Source organism: Anser brachyrhynchus, assembly GCF_964034855.1.
Source record: "Anser brachyrhynchus genome assembly, chromosome: 4".
Lineage (NCBI taxonomy): Eukaryota > Metazoa > Chordata > Aves > Anseriformes > Anatidae > Anser > Anser brachyrhynchus.
This window is the reverse complement of record NC_137698.1, coordinates 68,097,439-68,124,110: the sequence shown is the minus strand read 5'-3', so window position 1 is coordinate 68,124,110 and position 26,672 is coordinate 68,097,439. Positions and strand designations below refer to the sequence as shown.

At 39.7% G+C, this 26,672-nt stretch overlaps 1 protein-coding gene across 1 annotated transcript; it reads right to left on the bottom strand.

Moving 5' to 3' along the window:
- Positions 1 to 1,818: 1,818 nt before the first annotated feature.
- On the bottom strand, positions 1,819 to 26,385 carry HTRA3 (HtrA serine peptidase 3). Its single transcript, XM_080592206.1, has 9 exons — positions 25,530 to 26,385; positions 17,124 to 17,223; positions 15,154 to 15,376; positions 14,284 to 14,478; positions 11,576 to 11,608; positions 10,825 to 10,939; positions 5,505 to 5,553; positions 3,782 to 3,877; positions 1,819 to 2,822 (listed from the first exon to the last, which is right to left on the bottom strand). The coding sequence occupies exons 1-9, from the start codon at positions 25,951 to 25,953 to the stop codon at positions 2,657 to 2,659; spliced, it is 1,401 nt and encodes a 466-aa protein (XP_080448332.1). The 5' UTR covers positions 25,954 to 26,385; the 3' UTR covers positions 1,819 to 2,656.
- Between the last annotated feature and the right edge of the window lie 287 nt (positions 26,386 to 26,672).

Here is a 26,672-nt window from a genome sequence, read left to right as displayed (position 1 = left end):
TATTTCTTTTTGTAAAGAGACACCAACTGCCATTTTATACGCCAAAGATCTTAGCCCAGAAACAAAGATAATAAGGCTGTATTATAGATCCAGTGTTAACTGCTGGCATCGGTGATGCTGACTCTGTCTTATGACAGAGCAATTAACCTTTTCAGGGAACAAGTGGCAATTAATAAAATCCGCTCTCATATCTCAGCAGCTAAGGGTCACACAACAGCTGAAGTGACACATACACTATTGTGTAGAAAGGAAATGACTGCTTTTTTGTGTTCTGTTTTCTTTTTTTTTTTCCTAAGAGAACCACATCTGACACATTTCCTCAGAGTAAAATCCCCCCAATGCAAAGGCACATGACACTGTTGGATGTGTAAACTCCACAAGATTTTCAGACAGAGCTTTGAAAAATGGGAAGTGTTGGTGGAACACAAGAGTTTTAGATGAGTAGTGTCTCTCCTCTGTAGTGTGATGACTGAAAGGCCAAGGCACTCTACAGAGTGCACTGCTTAAATGTTAACATTACTCTGTCACTTTCAGACTCTGTTCAGTATTATTGTAACAAGAGTTGTAAGAAATTTATTTCAAAGTCATTGTTGTGTTACCAGGAAGCAATAAAGCTTCTGTTACAGTAAGAAGCACCACAGATATGGCTAATCACTCTGTTGATCTTACCATATACTCAGTCAAAAATTTGAAAAATTAATAACTGTTGAGAATATTTAAACTTGTCTAATATTAATAAGTGGATACAAACAGTCCAGCATCCTTCATGAACTATAATATGGTAGTCCTAACATGGTACACACTTATGTATAGGCTTGAATTTAGCTGTGACAGTATCTTTCTACATGCCACAGTTATCTTAAATTCAACATACTTATGTTTTTTGCAAGCTTAGATGCAAAGTTTGTAACTCATGGGAAAGTAGTTAATCCCCCTGAACAGGGAATACTATACAGATATAACTAAGTCACATTTGTTGACAGGGTTAACAGTTCACATTTTAGTGACAACATGGGTGTCATGCCATTACCAAAGACATAGGCAATAATGTGATGGAAGAAAAAACACATTCACTTTCAGGATTAATATAACCTATCTTTCAACTGTATAGCTGCAGTCACAGATAGCCAGCATGTAACATGTAACAAGATTTCTCTTTTCTACATGCTTGCTATCATACAAACACAAAGGCACAAGACTTGTAACAAGTTAGTTGGTATAGCCTGCATGTCTAGAGTTGACTGCTACCTAAAGAGGAGCTTCTAGTTGCCCTAAGGATTTTGGTTTGATGAAAAAATGTCTTAAATAAAGACACAAGTAATCTAGACGCAAGTCTAGAAACCACAGCTAGATGTATAAAATGCTCTAGATAAATACTTGCTGTCTCTCTCTTTGGTAATGGTAGCAATATTCACTAAGAAAGAAGATAGGTATCCTAAGCCTCAAAATTAGATCTGGATTTAGCTTTCAGCAATTTCTGTGCTGTATTTATTACACATATCTCACATGCTCTAGCTGGAGGTTAATAGTGCTTCCTTTCTGCTTCTTGTCACGTCTTTGCAGAATAGAGCATAACAGGAACCCAGCTAGATAGTCTCTAAATGACATCAAAGCATGATTCATAAATATGGGAAAAAAATAGTGTAAATAAATGACTTGTGTACAAAGCATTTCTAAACATAGCCTAAATACGGGCTGAATAATCATACCATAGGGTTGCAAAGGGGTTTCATAGCATCAGGGCCCAATTTTCTGCAAGAAGATTTTGGCTTGAGAGAGTCTATTCCAGTCTGACAGAATAGGGAAGGTAGAAAACACTTGTTTAAAAAGAGGTTTACACCAACACTTTATTTGTGTAAACTTTAATCTCCTTACAGTAGAAACTTACACAGTACAAGCCAAAAGTAGTATAACAATTTTACAGCAAAGCTTACCAGTAAAATGCAAAACTAATTTGTATCAATTTTTTTAAAAAAACTGTGCACTTTCTCAAACTTAACTTTGTTCAGCACATTGTTTTGATTTATATATAAGGCATTAATTCTATAAGAATCATTTACTATATTCCAAAATCGCATGACCTAGGTGTAACACTCTATAGCCTGATACCATTTTTGTTCCTTTTGATATTTACAGATTTAATCTACCTGCGTTGACATGTAGCATACAAGCACTAAGAACAAATACAAGCTTTGCCAATAGTAGTTTCACATTGAAGAAGTTATACAGAAAAAAAAAAAGCTCAATTGCAATAGCTTGGTTCTGCTGCAGCTATGACTGTAATTTAAGAATAATTTACCCCTTTGGCGTGTTTTCTAGCTTCCAGTTGTATTTTCATCTTTCAAAACGAAGAATTAAACCTGCTCTGAAATCTCCTCAAACTGGAAGTAGGCACCATTTCCATCAGCTACCCAAAACTTACTTTCCTCCTCCCCAACCCCAGAACCTGTGTCTTAAATTGCTTTGAAAGTCAAACCTGCAATACGTGGCATAATTGAATTCATTCTAGCTACTATGTACAGAAATGGTTCAGGCAATTAAGTTAGTCCACCTTGTCATTAGTCAACAGGAAGTATAATTACTGTAGCTGTAAAGGAGGTATCTAGTGTTCCAGAATAAGTGAGTTTAATTATGGTGGGAGCTTCCTCAATTCTATTTACATGACAATTTCAGGCTCAATGTTAAATAACAAGTCATCATTTCCTCTTCGGACTTCAAGTAGTAGAGGTGATTCATTCATCACAGCCTCCTGCAGGTCACTGGAAGTCATCAAAGGACGCCCATTGACTTTAACAATAATATCTCCATCTTGGATCCCTCCTCTGCAAAGACAGAAGAAACAGACAGTAAGTATGCCTTCTGTGTAGAGAAGTACCAAAACTCACCACCTCTATGGCTGATGAAATGAATTTTTGTGTGTTTTAGTTTCCACTGAAGCGGAATTTCACCCTTCTGACTGGAACAGAATAAACTGTAGTGCTGCTAAATGCAAAGTTAGTCTTGCAATATTTCATTGAGGATTTTCTTCTAAAACAGAAAACAGACCAACAGCTAAAGTAGTCTAATTCTCTTTGTCTTCATCAAAACTACAGCAGAGGAGAAATAGAAAAGACTTTTAGCCAAGACTTCCTCACTCCATCCATTTACAAGAATATGTTTTTATCTCTAGAGTATGTACGTCAGGCATTGGAAATCGAACACTATCAAAATTTCAAGAAAAGCAGTGGTGTACCAACTGAACAATAGGCAAATTATTTTTCTCTTGCTGTTCAAAGGTAGGCCACAATGGCCAATTTTATTGCCTTTGCATCTTTTCAATAATTCCTGAAATAATTTATAGAAATGCTATTTATTTTCCGGTTTTTCTGTAAAATAGTCTTTTCCTCTAAGATAAAGCATTGTCTCAGACAATAGTTCAGACAATATCTTATGTGAGTGCTATCCTGTTTCCTGTTTAAACTCAGTCCAAGTTTCTATTTATAAATATTCAACATACTTTTCCAACACAAATTTGGTTCATTAAATGTAGGATGTTGTTTAAATTTGCACACTGTTCAATACTGCCTGGTGTCATTTAGAATAGTTCTGGTATCGGAATATTTCACTGCACTAGAATCTTAGCACAATTTTTTTTTTTTTAAACCCACAGGCACTATTTTAAATTGTTTAAACAGAAATCAAGACTGCTATAATGATGTACTTGAATACGAATAGGAATACTACCTACTAATATCTATTTGGAAATTTGTTTATGATGAAGAGAATAATGTGCTCTACATACCTATGAGAAGGTGAGTTCGGAACAACCTCGTGTACATAAATTCCACTTCTGACATCAGGAAAATCAGCATTATTGTGTTTCAGTTCTTCCACCAAGCTAAAAAGAACACAATCACATAGCATTTGATTCCACTACAAAAGCAGTAGCATTCAAAAATTCATATTTAATCTCAAATTTATTTATTCTCAAATGTTTGTGACTAAAAATGAATGTAGCACAGAAATAGTAGCACTGTGTCCTACGCGCTACAGAGGCAAAAGACATTTCTGCCCTAAAGAGTTAACATGGGCGATAATGCAGAAATTTGCTAATGTTTTTGCATTTTTACATTTTACAAGATAGTCTTAATTCATATAACAACATAGCTTTTGACAACTTCAGTCATCACGTAGGAGATTAGAACTGTGAGTTTTCCAGGGAAACTTCATCTTCCTCAAATTTTCTCACATATAAAACAGGTTGTGCTTGCCTTTTTAAAGAAAGACGACAGGAACCAGCTGCAAAATAGAGGCACTAAAAACATCCTCTAATTTCTGAGATGACAACATTATTTCAGTTCTGTGTACTGTGTGGATTAAAACCCACTTCCAGAAACAGAGAATTTTTAACTAATGATGGATTTCTCTGCTGTCAGTCATGAAAACCTGGGATCCCTCAGATTGAAAGGAAGCTCAAATGGCTGCACAGAGCTTCACTTTGTTTTATTTTTTATTAAGAAAGCTAACATAATTACATGACTAAAGCAAACACATGGAAAGAAATAGCCTTTTCCTGAAAATAGGCCTGGAGACATCTTACACTGGTTCATTAGACACCTCAAAGCCAGTAAAATCTCACGTTGTGTTCATGTCATAGTTACACAGAGAAACATTCTGAGTTCCTCTTTATTGGTGGCAGTCCAGTGATGTTAATGCCATTCCACTGATTTGTTCCAGCTGAGGATCTGACACTTTGGGGAAGATTGCAAGAGTCTAACTCAATAAATAAAGATGGCTTTACTACAAGCCCAGCTGGAAATTGTCTTGTTTAATTTTTTAGTCTACTGCCACTTTGGAAACGTGCCTACTGCTGAGAAAGAACAAAAGTGTAAGAACCCTCATTTGTAATCCCAGGATCTGTCTGGATAACAGCAAGACACAAAGCAGTATGAGAAAGAAAAGAGTAAAAAAATAAAATAAAAAAATAGGAGGAAGGTGTCCATATCCTGCTTTTGTTAACATGTAAGCATGAAGCTTTAGTTTTGAATTTTAGCAACTACTTTCTTCCCAATTTGTGGTTAGACATAAAATCTCACTTCATATAGCCTCTACTGGCACTGAAAAAAACGTCACCAAACCCTCAGGCAGCTAATCTGCTACTGGCACTCAGAGTAACCTGAATGCAGCAGCTTGTTTAAATAACACCTAAAACCTGGTGTCACTGCAGACATCCTTGTCAAGAACAAAAGGAAGTATTCAGGCCCTCCCTAATTTCCCTCAGCTTCCAATAGGTCATTCACAATTCCCAGTATTTAGAGGCAGTGCTTTTTCAAGTCTGAGAACACACATTTCACCAATACAATTAAAATGTTAACAGGCTTCCAAGAAGCTAACTGTGTAATCCACATACTTCTGGATTCTCTGGAGATTTATAGCAAAAGCTGAATGGCAGAGTTCTGAACCACAACGTATCTTGCCATTGATGCTATGCATAGTCATACAGATTACCTTTCCAAGATACTTACGCAGGTGTTATTGTCAGCATTCGGATGCCAATGAAACGCTTCTTGCTATCTGAAAATAACATAAAAAATATTGAAGAAATTCAGACAAATACTGCAAATATAACTATTTTTCCCCCAAAGTACTTGTCAATTAAAACAGGAAGTATCAAATCTAAAAACGAGTCATACACATCTATACTGAGCCCATCTTTTCTTTCACTTAACCTTGGTATATGGAATGACAATCCTGCTCTCTGCCAGCAAGTATGAGAAACTCATTTATGCTTTGTAAGAGTTTTCCTTCAGGAAATTCAGGAAAAATTCAGTGATTTAGTATCATACGACTTCAGTAAATAGAAGATTTTATAACCAACTACCATTTCATCTGAAACTGGTCAAAACAATTTAATCATACAGTATCCTCATTAAAATTGTAGAAATGGGATTTAAAGAAAGGGAAATTTCCACCTTTCAGAGAAAAGACAGCCTTATAAAGATGCAACTGAAAGGCTCACGGTGAATTCTACTCCAAAGAATGAAAAGTAAGTTTAAAAAATAACAAAACAACAGCATAGACCTTACCCAGGACTCTACAGAATTTTAAATCATCCAAATTCACTCCTTCAGGAACAGCACCAAACTCCTGTAGTTGCCTTTTAGCAGTCATGATATTGCACAGCTGTTTTGTGAACAAATGCAGTCTGATGACTTCCTGGAGTGAGTGCTTCAGTAGTTAGTTATATCCGGTATGAAACAATATTTCCCCTTACTTGTTCCAGCATAACTACTCCACAATTTCTTTGAGCTTCCCTATATTCTCATGTGAGGAAAAAGATTGAAGAGGAGTTGTAGAGCCTCCTCTAACTCTTATTCTTTCCAAGAAAAATAGTCCCAAGTAAAAGAATTAGTCCTAAATTTTACGCATGTCCAATATTCCCATTAATGTCAGTGAAAATCTTGAGTACTAAAACAGGGAATTTACAACACTCTAGACAGTCATATCTGTAACCGTCATCTCTGCTTTTCCCTGAAATATTCTGTCTCTCTTGTATTCTCTTGTATTAGTGAAACTAATGAGATCACAATCAGCTATAGCAGAAGCATCATGACGATGTCCTATTACTCAAAACTGAAGTCTCATAAGCTTTGGGCACAGCCATGAACTAGCACACTCATAGTGCTTCACAAGTCTACACAGGGTATACAAATCTTTAAATGTTCACTTTAAGAAAACAAAAACAAAACAAAACCTAAAAATGGTAACTCCAATACCTGAAAAATACCCCACCCCCCACCTCCACCCCTTTTTGCAATGTGGACAGTTAAATGATGAAATTGTGAAATTGTCTTCCTTAGACTGCAGTCAACCACATAGATGACATATTCTCTCGGGACAGTTTACTGTCTGCATTAAATACTTTGCTGTCAGTCATTGCCTGTGCAATGCAGAATACAAACAATAAGCTATGAGCTATGGGTTATTTAAGCTGCAGAATCTAGATTCCTCCCCTTCCCAATCACTGTCATTTTGTAAACCAGAAAGCTTCCGGTAAGAAAAGTAAAGAAAGTTTTAAGTCTTTTGTTTTGCTCATGTCCATCCAATTTAAGCCAAGTGAAAAGTCTTACGCTAAGTTTTCATGAACAAGTAAAATTGACTGCTTGTTGTTGTTGTTTGTTTGTTTTTTAGAAATATGAACAGAGACTGAATGGGCACAGACAACCAGTTATACTATCTTATCATCACAAGGGGCCTTGTGATGGGTCAGGATTGAGTCATACAGGCAAAACAATATGTGGCACCTGGAACTACCTGCCAAATATTATATTTCCTCTGCAAATAAAAAGACTCAAAACCTGTCATTTTGGCAATTTGTGCAATCACGAGGCAGAAGAAAAAAATAATTGAGAGAACCGGAATAAAGGGAGGTCATGCATTTAATAAGCACATCAACCAGCGTGAAGTCCCAGCAGAGGTTAAAAGAAGGTTAATATATTACAACAGTCAGGCTGGACGATTGTGAAATCACTGCAGCTTAAAGTTTTAGTAGAGCATGGCAGAGGGAGAGATTCAAATCACATTTAGTTTTTGTGAACACCTGGTCAGCTTGAACACTGATTCCAGTGGTACAAAGTCAAGTAAACTAGCCTCAGCCATCAGCTTAAAATTAAATCTGTTTTGTGTTAATAGAAAGTGACAAGCAGCTGACATCAAGTATCTAGATGCAGTTCATTATTTAAGGAGCTTTCTGTTGCACAGTAAGGAAAGCATTTATTTTACTGTTAAGCTGTTTTTAACTGATGCTTCTAACAGTATACATAGATTGTATATAGATATACAAACCAGCTAGATAAACAGAGGCTGAAGACAGAAGTGTTTATAAACTAGCAAAAAGAACCAATAAATTTAAATTAAGGAGTCAGTCACTCAGACTCTTCATGGACATGAACATCTGTCACATGAGCATCCCCACTACAGTTAATATCAGTGGGGCCAGGATATCACCAAGGTCTGAGTGAAGGAACGAAACCTGCACTCTTTATTCAAATGGCAAACACAATTCCTACTTCTCCACTTGCTCCTTTTACACTTAGATCATCTTGCAGGTTGCATGAGCAGTCCTGAAAGCACTTACAAAAGATATTCCACCGTCAAAAAGAAATCAGGAAAAATAACTCCAATCTATAATGCTGAATTATGTGCAGTGTATCTTCAATACAAACTGTATAGCTTAATTTATTCAATAGCAAGAAATTCCTATTGGTTACTAGCAAAAGGCACTGAAGTAAAAAAGGAAAAAAAAAAGTGAATGCCAAAATATATAGACTGATTTCCACACGTAAAAACACAACACACAGATGATTAAAATTGAGACATAGATGGAAACACTTAATTTCATGCACCAGTTTAGGAATTCTTAACTATAGAAGTAGGTTGACATTATGACTTAAATTCAAAATTAGCAAAATTAGCAAAGTTTCAGACCTTTCAAGCAGTAAGCATAATCTGTACAAAGCACAGTAATTTTTTGGTCAAAAATACAAAATAATTTCTAACGTATCAACCATACAATACATTAGGTAACAAAGAATGTTTAGATAATTCATTCAAATGCCATTCTCTTCTACTTCCGCCATGCCCCGTACTTAGGTAGATTATATATTTGTATATTTCCAGGTATATAACGGATGAGACTTCGAGAATTTATGCCTTCTACATGAAACTGGCAGTTAACTGATCAACTGAAATTTAAAAGACTCAAATCAGACTTATTTAATGATACCCTGAGTATCTCCTATAAGCCAAAGTGAATCTGGAAAGAGATGTTTCCTCTGGGAATTTTATCATCTTCAGGCAATATGATATTTACAGCAAGATGGTAATACCCTTAAACTTATTTCTATGACCTAATTGTACCATAAGGGTGGATCCCACTGAAACTACTGAAATGTAACTGGAGCAAAATAAAGCATGATAAAAACATCCCAAAAATTCTACTTACATAAATTCTTTATGACAAGAAATAATGTCTATAAAACAAAAATTAAAACTATTACCAAATGCCTAAAAAATGCAAACTAAATTTCAGACATTATGAAAATATCTGCTAGAAGTTCTCCTCCTCTATGCATCAAGGGCTTTAAATGACTACTCTTCTAACTGAAGTGAAAGTACAGGGTTCTTCAATAAGTAAAAAAAAAAAATAAAAAAAATTGCCTGTGCCAAGAGCCTATGCCAAGCAGTGGAACTTGATGATGCTAAGAGTCAGTGTGAATCCTTTTCTTTTGATTACAGGGTAAAAAGAAGCATCAAAAATCATGAGTGTCACATGCCACCTAAACTTAAATCCTTCACTATTTTTTTTAGGGGTCCATAGGCGGTACCATCTCTAGGTCCTCTAGCTGGGCCTAGCAGGTACACCACTTTGCAGAAGCAAAGGTGCCTGAGGGTGCCTAAGGAAACAAGAGGGCTTGTTTCAGTGGTGGCATATCCAGCCTTCACCTTCCAGCCACAGTGACCAAGAACCCGCTGGCAGGTGGTAGGCTTTCAGCCTCTATAACCTGCAGGGTAGACCATCACTCTGCCTTGTCTTGGAGCGAGCAGTTTGGTTCTGCAGGGCAGCATCACCAACAATATAGGCTGCTTCTCTCAGAAGGCAACAGAAATGGAACAGTTGGTAAACTGAGTAAAGAAACAATTTTTTGACTTGTTGACTGAAGTAAAATTATGTCAGCTACCTTGAAATGCCCTTTTCAGTACATAATTAGTAACTATTTTCATCATTTTTTTCCAAATCAACAAGGGAAAGCAACCTGATTTGGGGAACGCAGCAAAGCTTGAATGAAGGAAACCCAGTCAGAACAGTGATGGTCTCAAATATATAGGCAGATGCATAACTTTGAAGTCTCTAAGGGAAGTTTCTGAATTAAAAGTGTCTGATGGAACACTGAGCGGACAATGGTGTAGGGAAGCAATTCTGGCATCAGAAACTGGATGAACTGAGGAGGAGAAGATTAAAATCAAAAAGATTCAAGAAAAGCAGCAGCCAGCAGTCATGAAGAAAGATGAGTAGCGTGTGGACAGATAAGTTGGCAAACAAGGTAAAAGGTTTGGCCTGGATGAAGTATTGCTAGATCAACGTTGGCTGTGTAGCACATACTATGACACCTACTAGTACAGTGTTAGACACGAGGCACATATGAAAAGCCCAGAGCACTGTAGTCGCTGATACATTTAGAAGTATATGTTCTTTGGTTCTGAGATATTTTTTTTCTCTCCTATGAATCCCGATAGAACCCACATAGTTCTTTAGGAATTAGCACGTAGTTGTTCTTCCCCATGGGTCTGAGGATCTATCACAATATTCAGTTACATAGCACAGACATAGATGACCAGGGCAAAGAAAGATCAACAACAGATAACGTGCACACCACAAACCATTGTTGGATAAATGTTTTATGAGTTTGCTCCTTATTGTCCACAGTACATCTTAATATCCTTTTCGCTTGGACAATATGTGAAAGAGGAGGAGAAGACTCGTTGAGTCACCATCTGGTCTCAAGGTCATTTGAGACTGTCATGACTCATTTGTGACCACAGAGGTCCTTTTCCCCAGATTAACACAAGTAATATCTACTCTTTGGGGCTGTTAATAATAAAGCAACACTCCCTCTTCTATGAAGAAGTCTTCTATTTTCAAGTCCAAGGTGTTCTATATGGTAAAATAATGTTACTTCTTCCAGCAGTAGGATCCCAGACCTCTGCCTTTTTGCATTTCACCTGGACTTCAGGTTAGAGTAATAACTGGAAGATAACAACATCACTGTATCTTGCAGACCTTACCTTTATTTTGTTTGTCAAGTGACTCTGTAAGGAACTGAGTGATGCGGTCTGATGGAATAGCAAAGGAAATTCCAGCTGTAACCTTCAAGGTGTTAATTCCGATCACTTCACCATCCTGTTGGGAGACAGCACTCAATTAATGTGCTCCTAAGTGACAGGATTCAGCTCACAACCTAGCCTTTCATTTTAAAGTCTGGTGTAAGTAACTGTAGAGTGTTGTAATCACTCAAGAAATAAACATTACTTCTAAGGGAGGATCTGGGCTCTGATTCACAATCCCTCTCACATTTATCTGTGATGGCCAGAGAGATTACAGTACAGTTTGTTCATCCAAGGTACATCCAACCACTCATCAAGATTTCCTCTCTGCCAAGCAGGCAGTGGAGTCAGAATTCACTGATCTACAAAATCAGAGCTGGTTTTAAGTAATCTATTTTAAAAGCAGTTGTGTAGATTGAACAAGTCCCATCTTTGCCTTGTACCCCAGGTTTCAGAGCATGAAAGAAAATAACTGCTCCTACCAGAACCTATTTTCCTCATTGCTGTGTAAAATTTCCTGTACACTACAGGGGAATGTTTCTTGAAGGTGTATGAACTGAAACTCAATTTGCGTTGCTTGTATTAGCTTCAGGTTATCTGCCCACCATTAGCCTGAATAGCTGGAAGCTGGTGTAGTCTCTGAACCTTTTGAAAGAAATATTCTTCCACTTATTTCAAACACTTTCTTAAAAAAGAAGTCACCTGGACTTACCAGATTAACTAGAGGTCCTCCAGAGTTGCCATACTGTAAAAATGACATAAGGGAACAATAAATTTTTGCTTCACTGTAGGAAATGAAGATTGCATTTCAAGTAGTATTTTGTTTGTAAGCAATTGAAAGAGAGCAAGACATTTCTTAGGCAGCACTGAAGGATTCAGTACTGATCACAGAAGATTACAAGTAGGTTTTACCCCACCTGCTCACATCTCTTAGGATTTTTTTTTCCTTTTCAGTAAATGGCATTAAGCTAGGAGCAGTAACTTAAAACTCAAAATTGTTCTGCCTTAAATTTAAAGAAGAATCACTAAATCACTAATTAAAATGGGTATTTTGATTATTCTAAATACTGTTAGAACAAGGTTTTGAAACAAGTAATTGCTGGTTAAAGTTATATTTAATTGAGGTACATTCAGCATATGCACAGTTTTTAAGTAGTTTTATTCATCAGTTTGGTTTGTGGCACTGTCAGTCTCTCATTTTCCACTGGGGAGAACACAGTGCTTTGGAAGTTTAATCACCTATGAGGTAGGTTCTACATAAGGACTGATTTAATAGCCACTGAGAAGCACTTCCCTCTAGGGAGAGCATATAGCAGCTCTGAGCAATCTGAAATTACCTAATACCTAATGTCCTTCAAAGGAAACATCCAACAGGACTACAGGAAGTGGGAGTTGGAGAATTTCCTTGTCCATCTTCATGTTGGCTCAACAAGTTTGCTTTTGAGCAAGGCCAGACTTTTCAAGTAGGTCTACTGAACAGCCAAAAGCAGCAACTTACCACTCAAAATAAACAAAAGCTAAGTGATGCATGACAGCAACATGAGCCATATAAACTGTTTACACTTAGATAGCACTGAACAAACCTTATAGATTCTCAGAACAGTAAAACAGACATTAAAGTTTTAAAATAAGCTTCAAAGTTCACATTTAAACAAAGAGATCAGTTTCTTACAATGTACCTTGTCAGTGATCAGAGGTTACACGCTTGGTTTGTTTTATGTCTCACTGACACAAAAGAATTGAGACTGATTTTTCAGCCTTGCTCAGCCTACCATCTTTGATCCACTTGTCCTCTGCTTGAAGGATCTGCTTAGTGAAAGAACTTTAGCACAAGCAATATAGCTCCATTTAGGAGCTTATGGCCCTGTTTTCTCCTGCTCCATGTTCCTGCTGTCCTAGCATTTCTCAGAAGGCAGCTGCATGCACATTCCTACAGTAACGTCTTGGCTAAGCCACAGGAATGCTCTAAGTAGACCAGCACTCAAACTCCTCCCATTCTCAGGAGAAAACTAGTGCATTAGCTAAGTACACAGCATCCCTATGCCAGGGACTATCTTCATGTTTTGTGGTCTCTGATGGCAACTTACACATGTTGTCATTTTTCTTACCTACTCTACTATCAGTATTCCATTTGCTCTAGTATTATCTGATGCACTGTTATCCTTGTGTAAACTTGTCCACTAGCTTTTGAGTGCAGTGAATGCCTAAGTATATGCAAGGAAGCAGTCTGATCTTGAGGAATGTGCACAGGCGTGAAGTCAAGAATCCCATGTTCTAATTTTGCCTCTGCCACCAATTCAGTGTGTGCTTCCAAGTAAACCATTTTGCATAAGTTTTCCTGTCTTCTTTTTACAACTGAAAAAATTAATTCCAATTACATGTCTTAGGACCTTCAGCTTCTGAATCATACAAAGACCTTTTTCAAAAAGTTCATTTTTATGTCATATCTTAGCACAAAAGTGTAGTTACCCTTGTTTTTTCATAAAATTTATCTCAACAGCTCTGTCAGAATACATATTTGTCAGGAGCTTTGCATGTGTAAATGAGTCATAATGCTTAGTGTTTATGTGAAATTTGGTATCGAAGTCCAGCAAATAAATGCTGAAAGTATTTTTCTTTTAATGTATAACAGATTTAAGCTGTAAAATTTCGGGCCATTTCCCACCTCAGATATGCATGCAGTGCTCTTTTTAGAATCACTACAAGTTATACACACACCCAAGGACTTCGCTGAAGCACTCTGGATCTCTCCAAGCTGAAGATCTGAAGAGGTATTATTTTCATGTTTTCCTATACAACAGGCAACACTAGGGGGCTTTAACTCTGTAGAGTATTTCAAAGTTTAACTTCTTTTACATCTAGACTCTTATTTGAATTATGTGATGCTCAAAGGGAAAACAAAACATGAAAACACCCTCCCTCCCCCCTAGTCTCCTTAAAGAAAAACAACAGAAAAAAAACTTTTTCTTAAGTTCTTACCTTGGTGTTCTCATATTAAATTCAAGCAGATGCTATCAACTTGATTGCTCCATCTGGTTCTAATGGATGGAGATGAAAGAAACTTTGGCTCTATTCTACAGTATGCTGGGCCAGACCAGCTGAACAAGCACAGAGAGAAATGTGTTGATTTACTGTGGGTCTATATAATCATGTCTTACTGCACAAGATCTACAGAATGAGATGGGTCTGTCATATGTAACATCTTCATGGACAAACTCAGAGAGGTCCTTTTTATTTAACATCCCTTTTATGACATTAATGCCTGAGTGCAACTAACAGACAGTGTGTAGTCTTATAAAAATAAGTGCCTATCACTGATTTCAAACACAGGGTTCATTTGGTGGATTTATCTGTTAAATAGGGAGGGATTTCAAAGTCCCAGGACTGTGAAGCTCAGTTTCTCTTGTACCTAGTACTTACATTGATAATAGCATCTGTCTGAATGTAATCCATATCAGAGTCCCGCAAGCCAAGTTCTTTGCCATCTCGCTGAGCAGTGCTGACAATACCTGTTGTCACAGTGTTCTGTAAGGCAAAAGGGCTTCCAATTGCCACCACAAATTCTCCTGGTCTCAGATCAGCAGAATGCCCCAGTAACAATACTGGCAATTTTTTCTTAAATAAAACACAGAAGAAAGAAACAGCCATTAGTTTATATTGATAGTAACTTGCTTAGAAAGATAAAAAACTAGCATGAACTTAGGAACACATACTTTCCATTACATTAATGTAACTCTCTAGCATATGCCCAAAACTTACATCAGATACCATTAGTATACTACAGGGCATTACTGCCTTAAACTGTCTTCAGAAACAAACTGCTAGCAGCAGTAATTCCAGAAAAAATGTTAACAAGAGTCTGAACCAGATTTCCCCATTTTCCAGCAGATTGTTCCCTCCTCCTCCTGGAAACAGCATATAAACCAGCTAGAGATCAGCCTGCCACTCCCCCTACATTACCTGCCAGGGCATGTACTGGCTCTAAGCTAGAATGATTAACTAAGACATCCTGTGTCTTCAGGTAAAGACAGGAGAATATGGCCACATACTAGCTGAGCTATATTCCAATCTCCCTCCCCTTTTTATTTAAGCATTTTCTAGTACAAAAGACAAAGTAATTTAATTCTAAGAGAGGAAATTTTTTCCAGCCCAAGAGAAACTGTTTGTTCAGTACATTGTTGTCTCCAGACAAGGAATCCCTAAAGTACATATTCCAGTCAATATGTCTGCACTAAATGAAATTGAGATAAAGTTACCAAATTAATTCATCCAGGTCTTTTTGCTACCCACCTTAGGGTGAATCTTTATTGTTGCAATGTCAGATTTCTTGTCAATGTCTCTGATGGTTGCTTCATAGGTGTCTCCATTCTGTAGCTGCACTTTCAACTGTTGTCTCCCTGATATAGCGTTGGTACTTGACACCACGTGGGCATTGGTCACAATTAAACCAGAATCAGACATAATAAACCCTGATCCACTGGAAAGTGGGACATTTCGACCGAAGAGAGGGTGCCTATACAAGAAGCAAGTAATTGTAACTCAAAAGGGAAACATAACTTAGAGATGATTACATCAGAAATCATTTACCACCTTCTAGCCAATAACAAAGCATTTGATCACCGATGTTATAACCATTACCAAAGCAAACAACAACCCCACAAAAAAAACACATTGATGGAGAAAGTATTTCTTGCAGACTGATTGCAGTCAGCCAGGGAGATAGAAACTGAGCTTTTTGGATGCCTGGCATGGTCCTTTTCCTTTGGTTTCCAATTCTATCTTCATAGGTTTCTTTGCAGAGGAGCTAGGTGACAAAAATGGAAGGAGGAGGAGCCCATCTGACCCACTAATTGCTGCTTCCATATGGGAAGAAAATGACAATAGTAAGGCTGACAAATGGACTGATCCTCTAATGGGAAAAAGCTGACCAAGGACAAAGAGGAACCTTGTGGCTGGACAGAGGAGCAAAGGAAGAGGTGACGTCTCAGGGAATCATGAAGCACAAGTGGAGAAAGGCAGGAAAAAATATGTCTGGAGACTGAAAGGACTGGGAATGCAAAAGACAAAAGAAATGAAAAACACTAACAATGGGTAAGATTTGGTAGAGAATGACGTTTGTTGCAATATAGACAGCTAAGACTTTATAAACTGTTTAGAGTACTATGACTTTTCTCTGTGAACAATTGACGTTATGACCTTAAATTTGTTAGGGGAACAGAAAATGCTGCAGGAGATGAGAAAAGGTCCACAAATTCTTCCTTCTTCCAAGATGTGGTCCGTATTAGGAAATTGTTTGAAAGTTCTGGGCTATTCAGCATTAAAGAACTGGAGTCAATCCCAGGCAGAAGGCAGTGCTACAATTAGCACCCAGCAGGCTGCTGGACAAACATTTACTTATAGGGAAAGAACAAACAATCTTTACTACATATAAAATGCAAAGATCTTGAACATATTCAATTTTAATGTTCTCTCATAAGACCAATAGGACTATGTGCATAAAGCAAGGTCTCAGAAAGCCTGATTATCTTGATTTTGCATAATAAAAAAGCCTGTAAAAATATCTCCTGGGTAGAGAGATATTCAGGTAATGGAACATCTATAATATTTGCAGTAAATTGTTCTGACAGCTGGTTGGCTTGAATACTCAACATCAAACCTGGCTTCTCAGCTTCAGTAATACTGAATATCAGTATGTCTTGGTCAGCAAATTTAGAACATTTTTCCCTATCAGAAATCATTCATGTGTTTAGATAGGTTAGAGATGGTCAACAAGGCTCTTAATGTTCTCCCTGACAAAATAAAACCAGCTGACATTATGTCTCACTGAAAGTGGAATAAACAACAAGGTGCTATGTTTTTTCAGCTTATTTTTGGACTTGTTTTTTTAAACTCTGGAGATATTAAACATAATCTAATAAGCAACACATCTTAGTTAAGGCTGAAGAGACATCCAAAGATGAAATAGACTTATTTTTTATGTAAAGTACTTTAAAGACTCTAAAACCAATATAGTAGATCTACTAAACAGGAGCAAAACACAACTTGGGAATTGTGTTATTCATGTTATACCTCAATTTCACAATCTTTGTATCTTCCTTCTCTGAATAAACGAGTCTGCTGTAATGTTTCAGATTACTTTGTGAATGTCAAGAACTCAAAAGTTAGCACACCATTCAACTTGGTTGCAAACAGAGGAAAAGGAAAATATTTAGACCTTCATTAAACTATGCAATTACAACTCAAAGACTTCAAAGCATTACCTGAGGAAAAGTTCAATGTGCACAACTGCAGGTGCAATCTTTTCCACCACATCCGCTATGAAGTTGAATTTATATCTTGGGCTGCTGGACTGTAGGTGACCTATACTAGCAGAAAGAATTGGATATGTTAATAAGACAATACCATTTTTACTAAGTAGGTGAGATGAGGAAGAGGCTCTACATTCTAATTTCTAAATGACATCAAATTATCAGAAGCAATGCTTTGTGCCACCATGATTTGCTCTAAGTTCAGCTCATGCTGAAGAATGACCTCACAGTAGGTCTTGTACTCCAAGTCAACACCTGGTCTTCAGGAGTACTAGATTTGCCTATTTCTAGATGACATAATATAGTAATAGGTACAGATAAAGTCCCAAGTCTTTAAAAGGAAAGGGGGCATGGGGCATCACCCAAAAAGGAAAGATACACAGAAAAGAAAGAGAGAAGTTTGATAAAGAGATCTCGTGCATTTTGGTATGCTGCATAGTTCTTAATTTAAAGGTCACTTTCACCAATCCATATCTACAGATGTATTACTGACCATCAGGCCGCACCTCGAGTACTGTGTTCAGTTTTGGGCCCCTCGCTACAAGAAGGACATGGAGGTGCTCGAGAGAGTCCAGAGAAGGGCAACGAAGCTGGTGAGGGGTCTGGAAAACAAGTCTTACGAGGAGCGGCTGAGGGAGCTGGGCTTGTTCAGCCTGGAGAAGAGGAGGCTCAGGGGCGACCTCATCGCTCTCTATAGGTACCTTAAAGGAGGCTGTAGAGAGGTGGGGGTTGGTCTATTCTCCCACGTGCCTGGTGACAGGACGAGGGGGAATGGGCGAAAGTTGCGCCAGGGGAGGTTTAGGTTGGATGTTAGGAAGAACTTCTTTACTGAAAGGGTTGTTAGGCACTGGAATGGGCTGCCCAGGGAGGTGGTTGAGTCGCCATCCCTGGAGGTCTTTAAAAGACGTTTGGATGTAGCCCTTAGTGATATGGTTTAGTGGAGGACTTGTTAGTGTTAGGGCAGAGGTTGGACTAGATGATCTTGGAGGTCTCTTCCAACCTAGACGATTCTGTGATTCTGTGATTAAACCTTTGTATTCAAGTTGTTTACGAGTTACAAGATTACAGCACCATGGAGTCTAACCTATTTCCAAAAAAAAAGTCTTCACTGATCTACCCGATTCTTTGAATTAATTCATAAGAAACTAGGTAACAGAGAGCTAGCTGTAATTGTTTACATCGTCTTTCAGATGGCTTTCACAATAAAGTGTTAAAGGACCTACAAAGTCAGAAAGTGAGGGACTTTACATTAGCACAATATCTAGACAATATCTTGAAGCAAAGACAGGAACTTTGGAACTGACACACCACCAGTATGAAGGAAGAAAGTATTAAAGAAACCAGATCAAGACAATTAGGCATTTCTCCATAGAAGTCCATGAGTTCTTTTTCCTGTTACTGAACATGGGATTTACTTTTGAGGGTAAAGAAACCATGCTTACATTTACAAGCTAAATTTATATGGTATGGTATAAACAGACGGAACAACTTGGCAGGAGCAGATTCAGCCTATTATTTCTATGTACATTCTCACGCACTCTGAAAAATCCTTCCAACCAATTGAATATACTTCTTTCAGTATTTGGTTTAAAAGAAACACTGCAAACAGGAATAGCAGAGGTCAGACACGTGTAAGCACAATACACTTATTTATTTTGCTTTCTGGGGCACTGAAGATTGATCTTACCTTCAGCTCACAAGCAGCTTGCCAGATTACGCAGTATATCCTTTGAAGTCTACTAACATGACTTTAAATGGTTGCATACACAGCAGTGTACACTGACAGGATATAGTATTATCATCACACTTATTATAATAGAAATGGCTACACATCTATGAAAATCAGTTGGCAGGACCCTCAGCTGATGAGCTATCAGAAAAGTGGGGGGTAAAGCATTGTGAATGCAGGCTTTTTTCAGTTGGTGTACATCAGTGAAGCTCTATGTGAGTCAGGGCAACTACAACGCTTTGTATCTATTGAGTGCTGAACTGTTCCACCCGTGCCAAATTGTCACAGCACCGCACTCGGCCAAAAGCAGAGGAAGCCTGCCAAAGAACTCAGCTTCACACCACTGCTGACCCACCACCACGCAATCATCATGGGTGGCAGTGGCTTTCCAGGTACAATTTGGGGTAAGCAGAAAGATAAAATCTGAACGAGACAGCGGATTAATGTAAATATTGAAAGAGTGGAAGAAAATAACACGCTGTAAAAAAGAGAAGAGACTGTAAAACTGAAGCAAATCTTCTCTTCTTTCCACACCACACTGAAACCATTTCTGTCTGAGCAAAGTCCAGAACCTTGGTGCTGGGGTGAGAAAACATGAACACTCAGACCTGAAGGTGAATCCAAACCTGTCTTCCTTGGAGGAAGGGGAAATTTCAAACAAAGGAGATTCAAGAATAACAGACATGCAAACTTTGAAGGAAAAGTCTAGCTGAAGATCTCCTGGCCTGATGAAAGATGAACTGTTCGTATTAGTTTCTGGTGGGGGCTAAATACTGCTGAAAACTAACTTACAATCTTGAGATGCTTGCATAGAAACTGACTTTTCTTGAATCATTTTCTGCAAGCTGGGAGTGACAAGAAGCTTTAGCCACATTAGATGGCATCCAAGGAAGCTCAAACTGTGGACCAGGAAGAAGTAACTGGCAACTAATACTTGGTCTCAGATGTACAGACTGATTTAAGGGAACTAAAGTGTTGGTTATTATTAAGAAATAACAGTGCATTGCACAGTTGTTAAACCACTGCTTTTCATCAGAAGTTCTCAATCTGCTTTAAAAGGCAGGTATTGCAGCCTGAGAAGCAGAAGAGGGAATGAATGTACAGCGTTGCCTAAGCTGTATAAAGTCATCCTCAAAGAAGTGTCACAGCTGGAGCAATAGAAACAGGGTTTTATGTCAGACCTTCAATCTATCCTTTAATTTGCATTAGGTGGTAAGGACTAGCTACTGTTCTTACTAAAACATAAAACTAATCACATCTTTTTCCTTCCTCTCCCCTGCCAGACATTCTTGCTGTCTCTCAGTTTCATGCAGCTCTCAGACCTCTGCTGGACTGAGAATGTAAAAGCTCCACTTTTACAGCAGCTTCAGGTTTTTTGACCTATTGACCTAATGAGATTTCCTGCATATTTTTTTTAAAGGTCTCTTAATAGCATCCATTCTTTTCCATGTTATTATTGCATGTTCAAGATCATATCACAGCAGTCAAAGCTAATTTATCTTGGCAGAAAGGCAGAATATGATGCAATTAACTCTCTGTAGAACAGCCAAGACATGAAAAGTGTTGTGAGCAGGTTGTACCTGAAGCAAAAACAAACGTACATTGTCAAAGTCTTTAGCTCTCTGCATCTTTCTTAATCAAAATAACTAGATTTTTTTCCAATCCATACCCACAAATCAACCAGATTCAGCAGATCTGAAATCTCATCCTACCATTTAAATCAAGTGATTAAATCTTGATAAGCTTTCAGGCACCTCTAACGGAGAACTCAAATTCCAGACTTGGGTATAAGTGTATGAACTGAAGTTAAAGATGTTCAGTCTACTCTGTTAAATTTGATCTTGCGTTTCCAGTTCTATGGGTTCCAACTACTATAGATTTACATCCAATTGGCTAAAGCTAAGCAACCATCAGGTAAGAGCCCATTATTACCAGCTAAAGACTTGGATAGTAGCATTATCTACATCATATGAGTTCCTTTAATAGCTTTATATCTATTTTCTTGCGGAGGAAATAGACTCCCTCCAATCACATTAGCACCGATGTAAATCAGGAACAACTTCAACAAATTTGTGGAGTTAACTAGTATGAAAAGAACTGGAAAAAAAAATTAGTAGAAATAAATTGTCATTATCTCACTGAAGACAATAAAGCTTGAACTGTTTACAGTTGCAGAAGACCGAAAGTTTCTGAATATCTGCCAACTTATTCCCTGTGGAATCAAACCAAATTGTATTCAACGCCTTCTTAAAGACAATACATTTTATCAAAATCCACAAATTTAAATTCATTAGGAATTTGTGAGCCTGGGAAACTCATTCTTTTGAGGCTGTTCCGCCATTACCCTTCTAAAACCAGCTTCAGAAAGGATCTGTATGTTCAGCAAAATTATTATGTCTAAGGGAGGACTGCAACCTGGCAGATCCGATCACCAGAGATAAACACTGTCCCTACTGCGCTTTCATGGAAAGAAACAAAAGACAAATAAAAGATTATAACGTCTCTGCTTAAAAAACAGAAACATCTGCTGGAAACATAGGTTCATGGGCAGCTTTTCTGATGAATTCAGCATTAAGATCAAGTTGCATAGCTGTGCACTGACCATAAAGCCTTGGTGGGTTTAATGCCACTTTATGGTTCAGGCAACTTGCTTATACAGTGGATGTCTACCATGCACAGATGAAAACAATTTTGTGACCCAACACCAAAGTGGCTTTCTTGTGCAGTACAGCAGTCACAACAGCCAGACAGAGATTGGCACATGCCTTCCTGCACAGACACCTAACCACCTCACTGACTTCAGAAGCTTGTTATTCCTCCTCCTCAAGTGACTCTCTTAAGGAGACGCAACAAGAACATCTTTTTCCTGTCAGATATCTTTTACAAAAACAGTGAAGTGCTACACTCTGAATATATACCAAACATTGTACTATGTTCATCCTCACCTGCAGGAACTCAAACCAAACTCAGACATAAAGAAAACAATCAGTAAAGGAATGTGACTAGAGTTTATTTCCAGCTAATACCCTGCAATGCATTTCCCTAAATACAGCTGGAGGCAGGTGTAAAGCTTTGATGACAATAATACCATTAGGAGACCTCAGTATCTCTTACTGGGCCAGTTTTTCAGAAATGCAAGTAATGATGTCCTCAGTTATTCCCCTGCATCTTCAAGGTTACACTCTTGCACGCTCGAAATGCCCTAGGCAGAACAGTGTGCAATGACCCTGCTCAAATTTTAACTGTATTTTCAAGTGTTTCTTTTCAGGAATGAAACTTCTAGACTCCTCGCTTGCGAAGATTTGACTGACATGGGTAATGTTTTATATCATGACTGCTTTCTGACAGTGACTTCAGTTATGACTTCAATTCACAATGCAGAGGGCAGACTTTCTCAGGCAGAACCCTGCGAAAGATCAGTATTAAGGCCAATGGGTCTTGTTTCCTGGAATTTATTGAATTTATTTCCTCAAAGGTTTTCTAATTTTTTTCCTTGTTGCACTGATGAAACAACACCTTTATTTTTCAAACAAATTCTTTTTGTTTTTTCCTTTGCTTCTGCATCCTAGGAGAGAAAACCCAAATTGTTTGACATATGACCTGCCTTCCAAGAAACCATTAGCAAAATAACATTGCAGAGAATTATTAACTGTACCGAGAATGTTGTATTGAGAGCTGATAAACAGCCCTCTGTGCAAGAAAAAAAATCTGACATAATTTGGCAATAAATCGCAGGTGACCTCATGAACACGTTGGGTGAGGAGTTTGACCCTTTAATAGATTGATATGTGACATTAAAACTTCAATTTGCTATAGCGGTAAACAGATCTCTGTAAGAATGGGTCTTTGACTACAGAGGTTGTCTTCCATAAATGTTTATGCCACTACTTACGCGCTAGCCTGTACTGCTTTGTCTTTGTGACAGAACGTGACAAAAGGCAGGTAAAAGCTAGCTGTTTCAGAAAGCTACCATACCATAAGGTACCTTGTGTTGAACAACGAAAAAAACAAACACACAATTATATGTAGTATATAGTTTAAATATGTCCATAAGTTCTGCATACTATTCCCATCGGTGTCTTCAATACGTCCATGGGTTTGCTCAGATGCATAAGGCTGATTGCATGAATAGCCATTTCAGCACACAGGCACACTGAAGAAAACCCATAACAGAGTTCCTGCATCGCCATGCAGTGCCCGCCACCTTGCAGCTCCCTGCATCTAAAACTTTCAACGTAGCATGGTGTTCTTCAAGCTAATACAGGTCCTTAATAAGAAAAAAATCATTTTAAGGTTTGTCAGCTTTGGAAATATCACTTGCTTTGTCATTCTAGACACCTCCCTGCCTTTCTGTACCTACTACTCCTTTTTTCATGAGCTCATTCACCAGACTTCTGTCACTATGAAACAAGGGCTAAATTTGCTTAGCCTATCTTGGTTTATCACTGCCTGAATCTAACTTAGCTTCAAGGTAAGCAACTGAAAATGGACACAAGCGGAAGTTTCAAGAACTGCTCTCCAAGTCATTGCATGTTCCGAAAACAACCTAAGTCATGCTATGTAAGGCTACCATTACCTAAGATTGTTTTAATGTATGCATGGTTAAGTAAAATTGGATTTACATTGTAACTAGGTCTCCAACCTCTGAGTCATCTGAGGCCAGATTTCTTTCATGAACAGGGAAAATAGAGAAACTCAACAGCAATTTTAAACTGTCGATTTTCTTCTAAAGCCTCTCATTACAGCCATTGCATGTTATTGTTTAAAAAAAAAACAAAAAACATAATTGAGTTCTATTCCTGGCTCAACCACCAACTCAGTTTGACCTTGGGCAAGACACTTGGTTTCTTTGAGCTTCAGTTTGTGCAGCTGAAGAATTGAATAAAAAAAATTAAAACTTCACAGAGAACCAGATGCTTCATCTAAGCTGTGGTTTACTGGGACAAAAAATAAAGCCAAAATAAAGCGAACACTAAAATAGTTGCTTGGAAAAAAAATTGTTACCTCTACCTTACTGCTCTGAATTCCTAAGCCTATTAAACAGTATACTCAGGAGGATTCCTTAAAGAAAATGTCATGTATACCAAGCCCCAAGCACTCTGTAAGCCTAAGATGCAGGCTAGCTCACCCATTTTGGTTAAACATTCTTGTTATTTTGAGTGGATCAGTTCCAACCAAATATTAGGAGTACTAAAGCTAACGGATGCTTATGAGAAAATGAACAGACAAACAGCAATTTATGATTGCTAAACACTGGAGAGACTGATTATCGCAGCTCCAGCTAGCATTGGAGCAGTTTTTGGCTCTGACAAGCCAAGAAGTAACTTCAGGAATACCATTTTACCCCCTCCCTCCTTCTGCCTCCATTTACTTTCTCAGAAAAGTGGGATATATGAAAGCCCTCCTATTCACAGAAAGGTTTTAAAAGGCCAACAACAGTTGCCCTTTTCCCTCCGACTCCTCCCAATAATTTTTAGCAAGCTTGCAATCTATGAATAAACAGAATGGTTGGTGGTTCACCTGACATAATGGATGCACTAATACATGATTTAAAACCCCACTATGCATATGACTTTTCTTTCCAGGAATGGTATTAGAAAGCTAGTAGAAGCACACCCTTAAAATAATATACAAGGAAGTATGGAAAAAGAAACTAGCAATGTTAGCCCTTCCATAAAGTGACCAATTTTAGTAACAAAAAACAAAACAGAACTCCAACATGGGTGATTACTAAGCTTTCTGATGTTATAGCCTGAAGTTACCACTGATATTACAATATCGTAGGTCAAGCAAAGGCCTTGGTATGTTATTGCAAAACAGAAGACTGCTTGATATCGTGAGTGTCGTCATTTTAAACCATAAGGAAGGTTTACAGGCATCGTTCCCCCTTTAAACTCCACAAGACTCTAGCTATAAGACTTCTTGTGAGAAGAAAGTAAAAGAGACAAAAGACTACATTTAGATGTTTTATATACTACCTGGTGCTTTTTTTGCACTGTCTGAGCTACGCTACTTTAGCAGGCACTTTCTTGCCAGGATACGTGTCAGGGGAATCAAACTAACCTCTGATAACATCCCCAGGGACAGTCCCAGAGCAGAGGCATTTCCAGCTCGGCACCCTGTGCAGGACATGGCACCATGGTTTTGCAGCACAGCCCACGCAGGCGATGCCATTAGCAAGCATCAATAATGAAATAAACGTGATGCCAGCAGTACTGGAGCAAGCTTGTAGCACTGCCCGGACAGCGTGCCTTGCACCCTGGCTTGAAAAGGGGCGACCGACCTGAGAGCCTAACGCCTGCGCTCACTGCCATGCGACAAACCACGCACGCCTCATGCTCAGCAGCATTCACAGCACTGAGGTGCCTATGGCCATGCTATCCCAGGGCAGCCTTCCCAGTCCTCTAAGCCCACCCAGCGGACAAAGGAAGGGGATTTGTGCCGTTCAGAGAGGACTTGAGCCCCCCACTAACCCCTGCCCCGCACCACAGCGAATGCTGACAGCAGGATGAGCTGCCTTGCCCCTGGGGAGCCTCGAAGCCCTCCAGAAGCCCCCAGCCCCTCATTACAGCCTGTCAAGCAGCACTCCCCACACCACCCACCCCAGGCAGACCCCGCCATGCTCCTACCCGATTCACAGGCTCCCTTCTGGACCTGGGCGACAGCGGGCAGGCCGTGCTGCAGCGCCTTGCGGCTCACCGCCTTCAGCTGGCAGACGTTGTCGTAGGTGCGGCCGTCGCTGCCGCACACCTGGGCGCTGAGCTTGCACTGGCAGACCCCCTTGGCGAAGCGCTTGCCCATGGGGTAGCGGCAGTCCAGGCTGTCCCCGCAGGGGGGGTCCTCCTTGCGGCCGCACGAGTCCCCCTCGCCCGCGGCGCAGATGAGGCAGCAGTTGCAGCGGTCGGGGACGTAGCCGCTGGGGCAGCTGGGGCTCGGGCACTTGGAGACATCGCAGCGGGTCGGGCACTTGGCTCGGGCCGCCGGGAGCTCGGCGGAGCCTCGGCTGCAGCCGAGGGAGAGCAGGAGCAAGGGGCTGAGCAGCGACACCCGCATCCTCGGCGGTGAAGGGGTGCGAGCCCGCCCGGCCCGAGGGGAAGGAAAAAGGAGGAGGAGGAGGAGAGGGGAAAAAAGTGCGATCGCGGTGCAGCGAGGGAAGGGAAAGTCGGGCTTGGTGCACACACGGGTGGGAAAGTCCGGACTTCCCCGAGGAGGAGCGAAAAGCGGCAGATGGAGAGGAGGAGGAGGCTGCGGGATGAAGAAGACCAGCTCCGTCCGTGCGAGGCGCGGCGCCCAGCTGCTCCCCGGCACTAGCTGGCAGCGCTGAGGCGCCCAGCCATGGCCAAGCCGCCGCGCAAGGTGGCCGGGGGAGGCAGTGAGGACACACAGGAGCGAGAGGAGCAAGGGGGGTTTTATGGGGGATGTGCCCCGGGCCGCCGCCGCCTCCAGCGGCAGTCGCCGGAGCTCGGTGACCGCCAGGCCCCACCCCGGCCGGGGAGGGACGGCTCCCGGCGGACGGGCGGAGCGGGGAAAGCCTGCTCCCCGCAGCCGGGCCCATGCCGCCCTCCTGCTGGGAAATCACTGGCCAGAAGAGGGGAAAGGGTGAGGGGGTGCCCGGCTGCAGCGAGCCACACCGCGGCAGGAGGTCGAGACAAAGCGAGTGTCCGTTTGTGTGGCAGTACACGTGGGGTTGTGCTCTCTGGAGAGCAGGGGGTAGGAAGCCAGCCATTTTGTCTCCCCTCACGCTCGACGTTAACGCTGGCAGCGTTAGTAAG

Bases quoted from the DNA above. Each gene is read 5' to 3' on its own strand.
- HTRA3 (XM_080592206.1), bottom strand. From the start codon at position 25,953: ATGCGGGTGTCGCTGCTCAGCCCCTTGCTCCTGCTCTCCCTCGGCTGC. The intron at 15,377-17,123 runs GTAATGCTTTGA...CTTCTTGTATAG, and splicing joins CACATTGAACTTTTCCTCAG to GCACCCTCTCTTCGGTCGAA. The intron at 10,940-11,575 runs GTAAGTCCAGGT...GTCTCCCAACAG, and splicing joins GAGGACCTCTAGTTAATCTG to GATGGTGAAGTGATCGGAAT.